The 14,478-nt window shown below is 43.0% G+C and overlaps 1 protein-coding gene across 2 annotated transcripts in view; it reads right to left on the bottom strand.

Moving 5' to 3' along the window:
• Positions 1-14,478, bottom strand: part of CASQ2 (calsequestrin 2) — a 65,674-nt gene that overhangs the window by 22,196 nt on the left and 29,000 nt on the right. For both annotated transcript variants that reach the window (XM_037737001.1, XM_017524207.1), the window contains exons 5-7: positions 11,450-11,523; positions 5,423-5,553; positions 3,965-4,010 (exon numbers count right to left, since the gene is read on the bottom strand). In XM_037737001.1, coding sequence (XP_037592929.1) covers positions 3,965-4,010; positions 5,423-5,553; positions 11,450-11,523 — 251 coding nt within the window. The remainder of the gene's footprint in view (positions 1-3,964; positions 4,011-5,422; positions 5,554-11,449; positions 11,524-14,478) is intronic.

Raw genomic sequence — 14,478 nt, 5'->3', positions numbered from 1 at the left:
GAGACAGGGTTTTACTCTGTTGCCCAGGTTGGAGTGCAGTGGCACATCTTAGCTCACTGCAGACTTTGCCTTCCAGGCTCAAGGGATCCACCTGCCTCAGCCTCCCAAGTACCTGGGACTGTAGGCACACACCACTATACTCAGCTAATTTTTGTATTTTTTGCAGAGACAGGGTTTTCCTATGTTGCCCAGGCTGGTCCCAAATTCCTTGACTCTAGCGATTCACCCACCTCAGCCTCCCAAAGTGCTGAAACTACAGACATGAGCCACCTTGCCTGGCCAAAGATAAAGACTTTAAAGTTCATTAACTGGTCACTTTCTACAACCACACCTGTGGTTTAAGTGGCTGTGGCCACGTGGCCCACAGACACGCCACTCTTTAGAGCAGTGCCCTGCTAGGGGCACAGGTAGAAGAAGAGGATGGAAAGTGGTTCCTCGGAAGTCCCTTGGATGGACTGATTCCTGTTTCTCCCTTTCAAGGAAACAAAGATGACACTGGAGGTCCCGTCCTGCCTTCCCTCTCTAGATGGAGACTTGAATGAGGGGCTGACTAGGTCTGGTTAGGGCTCCTGGGGTAAGTCATGGGGCCGTTCCAGAATGGGGAGGGAAGGAATAAACCATTTCAGTTGCCCTTCTCTCTACCTGGTTAAATTCAGTGTGCTGCCTTTTCCCCAAGTAGAGAACAATTCAATATACAATAATGTGGAGAATATAAGCCATCACCATTATTTTATATTATAGCAAAAGACTGTCATTTATCTTATTCATTAAATGAAAAGAAAGCAGAAAATGAGTTCCAGTGAAACCCAATAGTGAACTTCCTTTCTGAACATCTGCCTCTAATATGCCAAGAGGGAGTACTTCTGCAGCCGTGTGGGATATGTGAGGACACAGGCTCACCATCTACAGAACGCCATGGTCTCAGGTGTGATACTGCTATAATTGGAAGGAAAGTCCTGGGAGAAGGGGTCCGTAGTGTTACACTCCCTCCTTTCCTGGAACCTAAATAATTGAGATTTGTCTCTTAGGAATAACGACAATATAAAGAAAAATACTGAAGATAAAGCGATAGCAGAAAAGAACATCAGTAATGACCTCAATGTAAAGTGGTAGTTTGTATCATGAAAGACAAATACCAATATCCTGTTACAGACTAAAGGTGACTAAAGAAGTACGAGCAAGCCAGGCGTGATGGCTCATGCCTGTAATACGTCCCGCCTTTGGAGGCTGAGGCAGGATGATCACCTGAGGTCAGGAGTTCCAGATCAGCCTGGTCAACATGGTGAAATCCTCTCTACTAAAAACACAAAAATTAGCCAGGCGTGGCAGCTCATGCCTGTAATACGTCCCACCTTTGGAGGCCAAAGTGGGAGGATCACCTGAGGTCAGGAGTTCCAGATCAGCCTGGTCAACATGGTGAAATCCTCTCTACTAAAAACACAAAAATCAGCCAGGCGTGGTGGTGTGTACCTGTAATCCCACCTACTTGGGAGGCTGAGGGAGGAGAATTGCTTGAACTTGGGAGGCAGAGGTTGCAATGAGCCAAGATGGCACCACTGCACTCCAGCCTGGATGACAGAGGAAGAATTCGTCTCAAAAATAATAACATATAAAAGAAAAAGAAACATAAGGAAATTCAAGTGTGAGATCCTGGGCCAAGAAAAAGAGAAGTTTTTCTTTTGCAGTAAAGGATGTTGGTGGGACAACTGGCCAACTTGAATAATGGTAGTAAACTTATTGTATCAGTGTTAATTTCCTGATTTTGATAATTCTCTCTATCTATATCTGTCGATCATCTATCTATCTATTTGTCTATGTAGACAGAGAGAACGCATGGTAAGATGTTAACATTTGGGAAATCTAGGTGAAAAGATAATGAGGTTCTTTGCACTATGTTTGTATGTCTGAAATTAATTTAGGGTAAAAAGTAAAAACAATTTTTAAAAGAAATATTTTAAAGCGTTATTATATCCTTTTGCTATTATTATTTTAAAATACAAGACTCTCTTTTTTTTTCTTTTTTGAGACGGGGTTTCACTGTTGCCCAGGCTAGAGCACAGTGGGGCAATCACAGCTCACTGCAACCTCTGCCTCCTGGGTTCAAGTGATTCTCTTATGTCAGCCTCCTGAGTAGCTGGGACTTCAGGTGCCTGCCACCACACCCAGCTAACTTTTGTATTTTTTGGTAGGAATGGGGTTTCACCATGTTGGCCAGGCTGGTCTCGAACTCCTGATGTCAAGTGATCCACCCAGCTTGGTCTCCCAAAGTACTAGAATTACAGGCATGAGTCACCATGCCTCGCAATAAGACCGTTTTAATATCTTTGAAAGGTTTAAATGTTAGGAAAGTTTGTTTCTATTGTGCTGAGTTGTTATTAAATAGTCCACTCCTCTGGACTGGATTATTTACCCTTTGGTATCTTGTGAAATGTTTGCTCTACCTTCAAACATCCAAGTAAGTTACAGACCAGTAAAATAGTGTCAAGTTACTCCCTGGTTTTGTTCATCCATCACCTCAAAGAATTAAATAGACAAATACTTCCGTGTTAATTCCTTTCTCTTCCTCCCCATCCCTCATCCCAAATGGCCCCTTGTGGGCACATGGTCACTCTGGGGAGGCATTCTGCAGAGAACATGAGGTTTGGCTCCAGACAGCCTACATTTAAGTTCTAAGAACTAATGCTTATTAGTTATGTGTCCCTCAATGATTAATCAATATGAGCATCGGTTTCTCGATATGTAAAATGGGGCTAAAATACTACTTGGTTTTGTTTGCTTGTTTGTTTGTTTGTGGGAACAGAGTCTTGCTGTGTTGCCCAGGCTAGAGTGCAGTGGCATGATCATAGCTCAGTGAAGCCTCAAGCTCCTGGGCTCAAACGATCCTCCCACCTCAATTTCCCAAGCAGCTGGGACTACAGGGGTGCCCCACTATGCCTGGCTGATTACTACTTGTTGTACATCACTTTCTAGAGCTATTGGAAGATCCAAGTAAAAGGAGACATGAAATGCTTTGACAAATGCTCCACAGCCTTTGTTATTTATAAAATTCTGTACAAAGCTGAGGTGTGGCTGGGGGGTTTATCTCCACGGCCCTCTTTCTAACACCATTTGAGCTGCTCGGCATATTATCCATGACACAGACCTAGAGGACAAGTTGGCTCAGCTGTTTGCCAGTGCCTTCAGCTGATATTTTAAAAAAACAGCTACCATATTCTGAATTCTTCATATCATTCATCCTTGTAAAAAGTCCCAATTGTAGATGAGGAAATTCAGACAGCTCACAAGGGCCACATGACTTGATATAGGACACAAAGCTACTAGGTGGCAGATTCTGGACTTGAACCCAAGTGTCTATGACTTTATAGCCCGAGTTCCTTCCACTGTGTTACTCTGTGGTTCTGGTGGTCAATGAACAGAAGCTATATCACTATGGAAAATAAACTCAGAGCAATTTTGCCTAGTGAGTAGTACCAAAGAGGCTTAGTTGATCCATGGAGAACTGTGTTTTAATTGAGCATGACATTGTCTTTGTTTTTGTTTTGTTTTATTTTTTTGAAACAGGGTCTCACCGTGTTGCCCAGGCTGGAGTACAGCATCACAGTCACGGCTCACTGCAGCCTTGACCTCCCAGGCTCAAGCAATCCTCCTGCCTCGGCCTCCCAAGTAGCTGGAACTTCAGGCACATGCCCCATGCTCGGCTATTTTTTGTAGAGACAGGGTTTTGCTATATTGCCCAGGCTGCTCTCAGACTCCTGAACTCAGGTGATCCCTGGCCCCAGCCTCCCAAAGTGCTGGGATTACACGTGTGAGCCATCGTACCCGGACTATCCATGTTTCAGATACTCATCTAGACATCCACCTCAGCCAAATAAAACTTGGTTTGTTTGGGGACTTAATCTAAGAAGCACTGCTCTTGGGGACTATACTCATCCCTACAAGGCAAAGAGGTTTGCCCCTTTCTTACCCATGTTTCAAACATTTCTTCTGGGCGCAGGCGACGTAGAGTGGGTCTGAAAAAAAATAAAAAGAAGGAACTTCCTTGAGTAGGGATCCCTGTGACAGACACTGCAGCCACAGCATGGTGAAATGTCAAATGAGATGCTGGTTCATTGGCAAGGCATGGAGAGCGCTAAAAGCCCACTTGTCCCCTAAGGAAACAGATCTGCTCTGCTCTGCTGTGTCAGACAGTGAGCTGGGCCTAAGCCACCAGCCTTTCCATAGACCCCACTGATCAAGGATTATGAGGTCTGTTACAAACAGTGGGTCAGAGGGCACAGGGTCAGCTCATTCCCAGGGCAAGATGCCACAGACGGTCACCACTCTGCAGAGCCCAGAGCAGGCCAGAATAGGCAACCTGAGGGGAAAAACAGGAAATCTCGGATTTTGTAGGTCAAAACTGCCTTTTTTTAATCATCTGGGGGATCCATCAAAAGTCCTTTAGGGATGTTTGGGCGAGCAGATAGGACCTACATTTTGTTCATTTTCATTTCTTTCAAAATACTGGAAAATAGTGCTGAGCATATTAATATTTGTCCCTTCAAGTGCTGCCTTTCCGAAGTAACTAGGACTGTCCGGGTGAGGGCAATCACAGTGCTCCACGTCCAAGGAACGTCCTCGTGCACATGTCGGCTAGGGTGGTGGACAAGCCAGTGAGCCTACCGCCATGTTCCGTATTCCCGTATCATTACTCCCGCAAGAGCAGGGCTCAAAAAACTACAGCTGGTGGGACAAATCCAGCCAGGGCCTCTTGTTTTCCTAAATAAGCTTTTACTGGGATACAGCCACACCCATCTGTTTATACATGATCCGTGCTGCTTTCATGCCACAGCTGCAGAGTTAAGTAGTTGCAACAGACGCCATCTGGCCCACAGAACCTGAAATATTTAGTATTTTGTTCTTTACAGAAAAAGTTTGCTGATCCATGCTAGAGGTACACTAAGTGGTAACAAGCATTCCTCTCCCAGAAGTTCTATGCAGAGAGTGCTCATCTTTGGCTACGTTACTTAACTTCTGAGTCTAACTCCTTGATCTGCAAAATTGGGATAATATAATTACTCCATAAGGTTGGAGACTAGATAAAATAGTTTTCCTAAAGCACTCAGCATGGTTATTGGTATATAGGAAATTTCACTAAATTGCTATCATTCCTAGTATAGAATTATATTTATATCTTGCCCTGGCTTTGAGGGGATTTGCTAACTGAGGGATTTATCAAACCCTTCTTGTAGGTGCAGACTTACATTCAGAAGTAATAATGTCCCTGGTAGGCACCACTGATCAACAAAGCCATACTACTGAGTTCTGTACTGCTGGGGTACTAACTAGGTTGCTGCTCTTGGTGGGTCTGAAATGTTAGCACAGAGAGGTTCTTCTCCATTCCCCAGCCCTCAGCCCCCCAGCCCCTGCATGCCATCTCAGGCACCTTTGGTGTTCCTTCACAAACTCCACGAGCTCCTCTTCCGTGTAAGGTTTGTTGGGGATGGCAATGGGCTCGTCCATAAATGGCTCGTAGAAGTCAACCTCATTCATCTTCAAGGATAATTTCTTTGCAACCTGCAACCATTAGAAATAAGACAAAGTTTACGCGAATGCTAGTCTAGAATAGCAATGTGCTGTCCATCTAAGACAAGTGTGTATGTTCTCTGGCAAAGACATTTTAAAGAGATGTACAGTTTTAACTTCAATGTGGAAGTGTTACGAACTCCATCACCCAAGGCCTGGCTAGACTAATCTTCTTTTGTGGTCAGAGAAGGAAAGATAGGAAAGAAAAAGACTTATCTAACAAATAAGGGTCAGGCAGGGGCAGGGAGCAGTTGGGATGAGAAGTGGGAAATTTAATTCTGCGATCACCATCACTCTACTGCATTTGGCAGGGCTGGATGGGAAGAAAATACCAATGGAGCATGTTTTCTATTTTGGGTTGTGTGGATTTAACAGAACCAGCATTGATAGAACAGGAACTTGATGAAGATCTTTAAAGCATGTAGGTACTCAGACTCAGAACCCAACCCATTAGCCGGCCCTTGATCTGCTCATAACCGTAATTGGTATTTAGGTTGAAGTGCTGGCCCTAGAGTTAAATCTCTCAGTACCCAGCTTGCTTTGTGGTTTATCAGGTTTTGGGAGCTGCCTAGTGTGTCAGAGGTCATGAGGTAACTGACCATCTTGCTTTGCTGTGGGTGGAAGGATTTCCTGGGAGGCAGGACTTTCAGGACTTTCAGCACTGGAACTTGGCAAGATAAGTTGCTCATCCTACAACAGATAAAGAGCTCAGAGAGCCAGCCCATAGCCTGGAAGACATTTTCTCTCTGGATTAAAGCGGCCACATGTTCCGTGTGTTGTCAAGGCAGAATGGTTGCTGTTTGCCTGCACGACTGCTGAACTCAGGACCTCTGTTTGTGAAATGATTTGAGAGGCCAGGAATGTGCAACCCTCTTTAGAAAACCAAATGCCATTCTTTTCTAGTTCAGAGCCATGGTTCAAGAAAGCACAGGGATGAACAGTGGTTCCTTTGAAGCTGAAGAGGAATTGCCTAAGAGCCGACGCTCTGCGGTGGTAACCCGTGGTGACGTGACCTGGGGAAGGGGAGGAGTTAGGGATTGCATAAGCTCTTACACAAGGAGGTCCACACTGAGGAAACACTGACATCCATATGGTTTTTGTCATCAGTTGCTATTAATTCCAGGTCACTATATTCCAAAAGACATTTCATATAGTACTTATGAGGAAGGAATTCCCGCATCCTACTCAGAGATAAAGGAAACAGGCCATGTTGACAGCTATAGTCAGTCAAAGGAGATTTTATCGTCAGGCTGATTTAAAGAGAGGGAGACGTGGAGTTTTTTTTTTTAACTGTTTTTCCCTCTTCTCTAGGATAGGGGGTGATACAGATGATGGGGTGATGAGGCAGGGAGCCAAGGAGGGGGAAAGAGCAAACACACAGCTAGTGTCTGAGTTTATACACAGTTCTTTGCAAAGCTGTGCCTATGGTGGAATGGGCTAGAAAGTGATGTTGAATTCTGGTTTTCTGAGTTCACTTACTATATATTCTAGGAACCAGAAGACTGTTTTTATAAAAGGAGAAGTGATCAGAATGAAAACAGTAATAATAACAAATATATGGAGTGCTTATCATGTGCCAGACACTGCTGCCAGATGTTTTAGGTTTATTCTTTAATTCTCACTTTGATTGTATACGGTAGGAATGACTATTTCACTTATTTTACAAATGATGAACCTGAGGCACAATCTGGATAAGAAATGTGTCAGGATCACAGATCCGGAGGGAGCAGAGCCAGAGTCAGACCCACCTGCTGGTGGGGGGAGTCTCTGGTCCCTGAATGCCAATGCCTGGGTCCACGTTCTGTCTATAAACGTAGAAATTGTTGTGTCCTTAATTTAAGTCTTGGAAATGTTGAGTAAAATTTCCGAGGGATCTCTTCACTATCTCCTTACCACCATCATGGAGTGCCCTCATGTTGTATCTCTGCAAATCTCTTTCTTTCATTCTTTTTTAAAAAACTTTATTTATTTTTATTTTTTGAGACTGAGTTTTGCTCTCGTTGCTCAGGCTGGAGCACAATGGCATGGTCTCTGCTCACTGCAACCTCCACCTCCTGGGTTCAAGCGATTCTCCTGCCTCAGCCTCCTGAGTAGCTGGGCTTACAGGAGCGGGCCACCATGCCCGCCCTGCCCCCAATTTCATTATTATTTCTGTCTTGGACAGTAAGGACTGAAGGGGATTTGATGGGTTGAAGCATTTATTCAGGAAGTATTTACTGGGCCTACTGAATCCAAGGCAGTATTCCAGGAGGAGACAAGGTTCCTCAGTATTAGCATTATATAAGAATAAATTATGTTATTAAGAACCATATAGGTCCATAAAAATGAATTCTTTCATGCTTTTGTTAACTAGTTGGAATAGATTTTGACAAAGATAAGAAAATTACAAAGTACAATGCCAATTTTCTGACATTTGTATGACTTTTGATACGGATCATTTTTCCTCAAGTTGGCAAGCCATTTTAGTTGTTGCCAATGAAACCAACGCAGTTTTAGGTTGGTACAAAAGCTATTGCGGTTTTTGCCAAAAGTAATGGTTTTTACCATACTTTTGCATCAACCTAATAAATTTAGGTCTTCCCAACATCCACCTTCTCCACTAACTTTGTTTAGAGAGTTGCAGTTCCCTTTGGCTCCAGTGTGATTTAAAAAAGAGAGTGACTTTTCGTCTTATTGTTCTCTCAGACAGAGAGAGGAACAGGCCAGGGGAAGGCACGTGGGATTGTAGGAACTGATATTTTCAGGCTGTGAGGGACAGCAGAGTGGATGCTGACCTTGGCCCTCTGACACTTTCCTGCTCCAACTGTATCTTCAGAGAGATTGGACCTTCATGTGGCTTGATGCAGGATTAGTATCAACAGATCAGTGCTGGTCTCAAACCTGCACACCCTTTAAAATTCCCTGGGAGGCTTTAAAATGCAGATTCCAAGACACTGTCACAACCCTAAAAAAAATTAAAATTTTCAGGGCTGTTGTCCAGAGATTAGTGGTTTTAAAAGCTTGTTCGCCGGGCGCGGTGGCTCAAGCCTGTAATCCCAGCACTTTGGGAGGCCGAGGCGGGTGGATCACGAGGTCAAGAGATCGAGACCATCCTGGTCAACATGGTGAAACCCTGTCTCTACTAAAAATACAAAAAACATTAGCTGGGCATGGTGGCGCATGCCTGTAATCCCAGCTACTCAGGAGGCTGAGGCAGGAGAATTGCCTGAACCCAGGAGGCGGAGGTTGCGGGTGAGCCGAGATCGCGCCATTGCACTCCAGCCTGGGTAACAAGAGCGAAACTCTGCCTCAAAAAAAAAAAAAAAAAAAAAAAAAAAAAAAAAACTGACAAAAAAAAAAAAAAAAAAAAAAAAAAAGAGCTTGTTCAAGGATACTAATATGGACTAGTTGGGACCCTACGGTCAAATTTACATCAGCAGCTATGACATCTCACTCTCTTTATTTACTTTCTATCTTTCCATCTTTTCTTCCCCAGACTAAACTTTAAATTCTAAAGGGCAAGAATCTGCTTTACTTAATGTTGTGTCCCTGGCACTGAGGAGAGTGTCTGGCACATAAAGGGCACTCAAGAAACACTTGCTGAGTGAATGAATGACTGAATTAATTAAAGACATTTCCAGTAGAATGTTTTCCCAACTTTTGGAAAATTGAACTCATAACCCCATCTCATGTTCCTCAATAGATTCTTCTTCCTGGATTTCCTAGTGTTTTCAGGAGCTTCGTAAATTTTGCTGTCTTGAAGCCATGACTTGCTGTCTTAAGTTAGTTTGAGGCCTTCTTTCCTCTTATCATCTCATCAATGGCCAGGTCTTCTTGTCACATCCACTTTTGCTAGTGCCAGTTGTTTTTTGCACTTTTGTGACTTCATTAGTGCTTCCTTGTCCCTTGCCTCTCCTGGTTTCAGACCTCAACAAAGCACCTCCAGGTCCCTCTGAGATCCCCTGGAGTGTGTTGTACAAACAGACCCTTTTAGTCACTTCACGACATTTATTACTTTTCCCCTCTCCTGCTCCAGCACTTCCTGCTGGACACCACTGAGGCTCTACCGGGTGCAGTCATGCCTTCTGGACCCCCCCATCTCCCCTTGGACACCCCTTCCACCCCAACTGATGCTGCTCTCCCCTCCATGTGTCTTTGTCTTTTTAAATGTTCTGAAATCTCACAAGGCTATGTGAACACTGGCACTTAGGACACAGTGGCTTACAGAGTTTTAGTAAAGCATCTTTCTTTTTAATCATAGCCTGATCTTACCTTTTTCATGGGCCACAGGCCTGAAACTGTACAGGTATACTAGGAGGCATTTCTAAAAACAGATCCTACCCTGAGCACAACGTTGAACCACCCCTCTAAAAACTAAGGCTTTGTTGCCTGGCCAAATTAATTGGCCTGCCTCTCTCTTCCTTTCAGCTGGATTCTTACCCAGAAGCCACTTTAGCCACACCTAGTCCATCAGAACCGAATGTCAGTAATGGATTCAGTTTAGGCGTCTCCGTTCCTCCCTTTCTCTGCTAATATCCTATCCGAGCCTTCCACCTCCTGGGCCTAGATGACTGACTTCTTATCAACAATGGTGCTCATAGCTGGCTAACTGTTACTGAATGCTTTCTGTGTGCCAAACACCAGCTAGGCAATTTGCATATATGGCTTCTTTCTCTGGAGTACAGTAGGATAGAGCATTGACTTTGGAGTCAGGCTGGTCTGAGATTATAGCAAGCTTCTCAATCCAGTTACTGCATGACCATGAATAAACCACTTAATCTTTCAGGGCCTCGGTTTTATCCTCTGTAGAATGAGAATACGAATTCCTCTCTTTAGGAGTGTTGAGGGGATGAGGTGAGAAAATCCATGTTAACTTCTTAGCACAGACTCTGGCACATGATTTTTTAAAATTTATTATTTTTTATATTTTTATGTTTTGAGAGAGGATCTCAGTCCATTGCCCAGGATGGAGTGCAAAGGTATGATCATGGCCCATTGCAGATTTAACCTCCTGGGCTCAGGTGACCCTCCCACCTCAGCCTCCCAAGTAGCTGGGACCTACAGGTGTGCGCCACCACACCCAGCTAATTTTTGTATTTTTTGTAGAGATGGGTCTCACTATGTTGCCCAGGCTGTTGTCCAGCTCCAAGGCTCAAGCAATCCACCCGTCTCAGCCTCCCAAAGTATTGGGATTACAGGTGTCAGCCATAACGCCTGGTCCATAATAGATACTTAACACGATAGTTATTTTTTTAAAAAATATTCTTGCTCAAGATCCCTCCCAACTGTAATCCAACTAATTAGGATAAACATTCTTCAAGTTTAGATTATATTACTTGTATTATAGACCTGTCTTCTGGATCCTAGGCTTAAAGACAGGGCCACATCCATAGAAGTGGTTCATCACAGACATGAACTGAAAGCCATCTCATCCCACCAGGCCCCTTCTCTGCTCCAGCTCACTGGCGTCCTCCTATTCTTCACAGAACACTTGCTTGAACTCATCACAGATGAGTTCCCATTCGACTCCCCATCCCGGCCCAGTAGAAGGGGAAGTATGCAACCCCAGGAAGAGAGAGGATGCGCCATAAGGAAAAAGGAAGCATGGCTCAGTGGGCTGGCACGCTCTGTGCCCACACACTTCCTGTCTCAGTGTATGAGAAGATAAGGGGGGCCATCACTTTTCCTTGGAAGTTTTTAGAATAGTCTTCCATCCTCTGAATTAGTCACCTTTGTACTCATCTTTCATCTGGTCATGATTTAGTGACATAATTCTTAACCCTTCTAGAGAAAGAGGCAAGGGAGGATGGTTAACGTCGCTAAAAGAAGAAAAAGAGTGGTGGGAAGCTCAGCCTTTAACCCTTCATTCCTACAACACTGTTCAAATTGGGGTTTCGTAGGTACTCACCCCTTTGTCAAAGGTGGCGAAGAATTTGATGTAAGGCTGGAAGTGTTCAGCGGCTTCTTCAAAAGCCTTGTAGTCTAAAGGGAAAAACGAAGATGAAGGGAGAGACATTTTCAAGATGCACACTGAAGGATTTTCTTTTTAAATGAGGTAGAGAGTAGAAAGCCAATTAATCCTGACTGGATAATAATTTATTAGCTATTAATTAGAAAGGTAATGATTTAATACTATTTAAACCCATAGTTCCCCCAAGGAGTTGGAATTGACTGGCATTCAAATGCCCCAGAGAAGACCCCTTTGCCACATTTTTACAAAGTGCATAGATAGAAAGCAGGAAACAGGGAACCGGGAGGATAAGAGACAGAAAAAGACACGAAAAACCGCAAACCAAAAAAAAAAGGCCTTTCGCTCTAACTCACTGCTACTTATAATCATGCCCTCTAGAGAGAGTACAGTTTGCCAGAATAAATGAGCCCTAAGTAAGAAAGACGTTTATCTCACCGTATAAAGTAACCTCAATCACAAATGACATCACAGAAGTCTTTTAAACTTCTTAGAGGAAGTACCCCTGTTACTGAATTCTAGTTTTCTTTCCCTTTTCTCATTTTAAAGTTTTCTTCTTTACTCTGATGCCTCAAGAGGATTTCCTAAACTTAAGCTCTTGATTGACTATGGTCCCAAACTTGAGTCCATACTGGTCGAGGCAGGCATGGGGTCAGGTGAGTGTTGGAGTGCTATACCTTGGCACACCTGGGGAGTTACTTAGGAAAGAGATTTGTACTCAAGCCTTAGATGTGAGAGTGGTTGTAATTGTGGTGGTGGTGGCTGTTCTGAATAAATTCTATAATCCTGAGAGTCAATGAGCCTGTGATTTATTCTTACCAAGATTAACTTCTTTCCGCTTCATGGAATTCCATTTCCCTTAACTATCAGAAGGATAAGCCTTAGTTACAATTCTGAGACCGTGCAGAATTTATTAAGATTCTATCAATTATTTTTTAGAATAATGCTAGTTCAGGGGATACCAAAATGAATAAGAAAAAGACACTGAACTTAAAAAGCTCTCAGCCTAGAGAGGGCTGTGGACCCTCAAACAGTCACAGTGCAGCGTGACAGTTGCTACAACAGAGGTGAAGGCAACAAGCACAGGTGAAAGGGGGCTGGAAAGTTGTAAGAATACTTGTCCATACTGATACACGCTCGCCCTAACTCATCCTCATAAAAGCAAGTGGGTAGTCAGAAATATCCCGTAACCTGATAGCTGGGGTCGAGAATTGGATAGAGGTGAGAAGATGGCTGGGAGCATTTGAAGAATGAATGGAGAGAAGGTAGGGAAGTAGAATGGCTAAAGCAACACCTAAGCCATCTGTGCGTAAAGCAGCAGTGGGCTCTATCAAAATCCTCTGTCCCCCTCTTTTCCAATCCCCATGTCCCTAATGAATTCCTCCTCCCTTCCATGAACTCCCACCCTGATGAAAAAATGGCTTAGGCCCTTGTCAGGGGCCTCCCTTCCTGTCTTGGAGAGCTGTTTTGCATCACTTTAAGGTGAAGAATGAAGCAAGGTGACCCCAGATGGGTGATTCAAAATGTGGCTTGACCTTTAGCCTCAGCCAAACAGCAGTTGTTTTCTAGAAGGCTCCTCTTGTCTTCTGCTCTGTTGAGCTCAGGTCATCTCTAGGCTTTCCCTGCCTCCTCGTCCTGTTTAGACGCTGGCCAGCCTGTTCCTGGTCCCTTCCAGTCAGACTCCTCTCCCACTTTCTTTGATGACTCTTGGCTTCTGAAATAGCCTCCTGAACATTCGGTTCCCAGCATCCAACTTACTAAAGATTTATCTTAGCATTTCCTCACCTCTCTTATCCCTCTCTCAGGATTGTCCATTCTGGATATTAATATAGCAAATTTTAGTAACAGGGTGTGTTTGATGGCACCAGTTAGAATCCCTGATAAGAAATGCTTGGAATAATATCATCTGTCTTACAAAGAAGAACTAAACGAAGTTGTTGGGATGAAACATTCAAAGAAGTAAATAACATGTCGAAATATATTCTGAAAGAACTGCCCAAGTTAAGTGCACATAGTTAAGTGTATAAACTTTATAGTGTATAAATTTTATACACAAGTGTGTAAACTCTGAAGTCAGACTTTAAAAGTACTGTCCAAGTTCAGGTATTGCTAGTACAGCTACAATGACAAGAAGGTGTAAAGGCTTTAGATCAAGTTCTTTCTGAAAATCTTGAGATTCAAATAATATTTATTCAGAGAAAAACTCTGTCATATAAAGGTTTGCCTGCGAATCTGCATTCCACAAAAAGGTTGCTATTTTTAAAAAGTGACACTAATAACATGGAAACCTGTATAAATCCTTCTCTTTATGGCTTTTGGTGAAGAAATGGGTTCAGGAGACCTCTCCCTGCTCTTTCACGCTAAAGTGGGCTCACTCAGCAACAAGTTTACAGACTTTATCAGCTAAAAAGTAGATTTTAAAATATGCTATGAATTATACTTACTTTGAAAATATTTCTAGGGATCATTAGTGGCTTCAAAAAAGGCTATACCTTGCTAAACACCTATCTAAATGCACTTAATTGAAAATTACAAGGACTAGGTGAAATATATAATGTACTAACAAAGTTTATAAATTTAAAAACAAAAATCCAACCTTAAAAAGAGGTTAAATGACTCACTAGCAATTTTATTATTTAAATTTTAAGAACAATTATTAAGATGAGTAGAGCCATATCTGTGTATTCTTAAGGAAAAGCTTCATGATTATTTTGAAATACTATGACATAAAAAATTTAATTAGGATTTGTAATCCTTTCACATTCATTGAAATTATTATAAAGAATATGAACATTATATTTGTCAATGAAAAGAAAAGGAATAGCTGTCAGATTGAATTAAGTGCCCTAAAGGACACTTTAGAGGTGGAATTCTCTGCATTATGTCCAATGGGAAAAAAAGAATGCTCATCAGTCAAAGAAAGAGCGGGCCAGACGTGGTGACTCACTCCTGTAATCCCACCACTTTGG

This window comes from Cebus imitator, unplaced genomic scaffold, assembly GCF_001604975.1.
Source record: "Cebus imitator isolate Cc_AM_T3 unplaced genomic scaffold, Cebus_imitator-1.0 Scaffold32, whole genome shotgun sequence".
Taxonomy (NCBI): Eukaryota; Metazoa; Chordata; class Mammalia; order Primates; family Cebidae; genus Cebus; species Cebus imitator.
The sequence above is the reverse complement of the archived record's forward strand: the minus strand, read 5'-3'. Positions and strand labels throughout refer to the sequence as shown.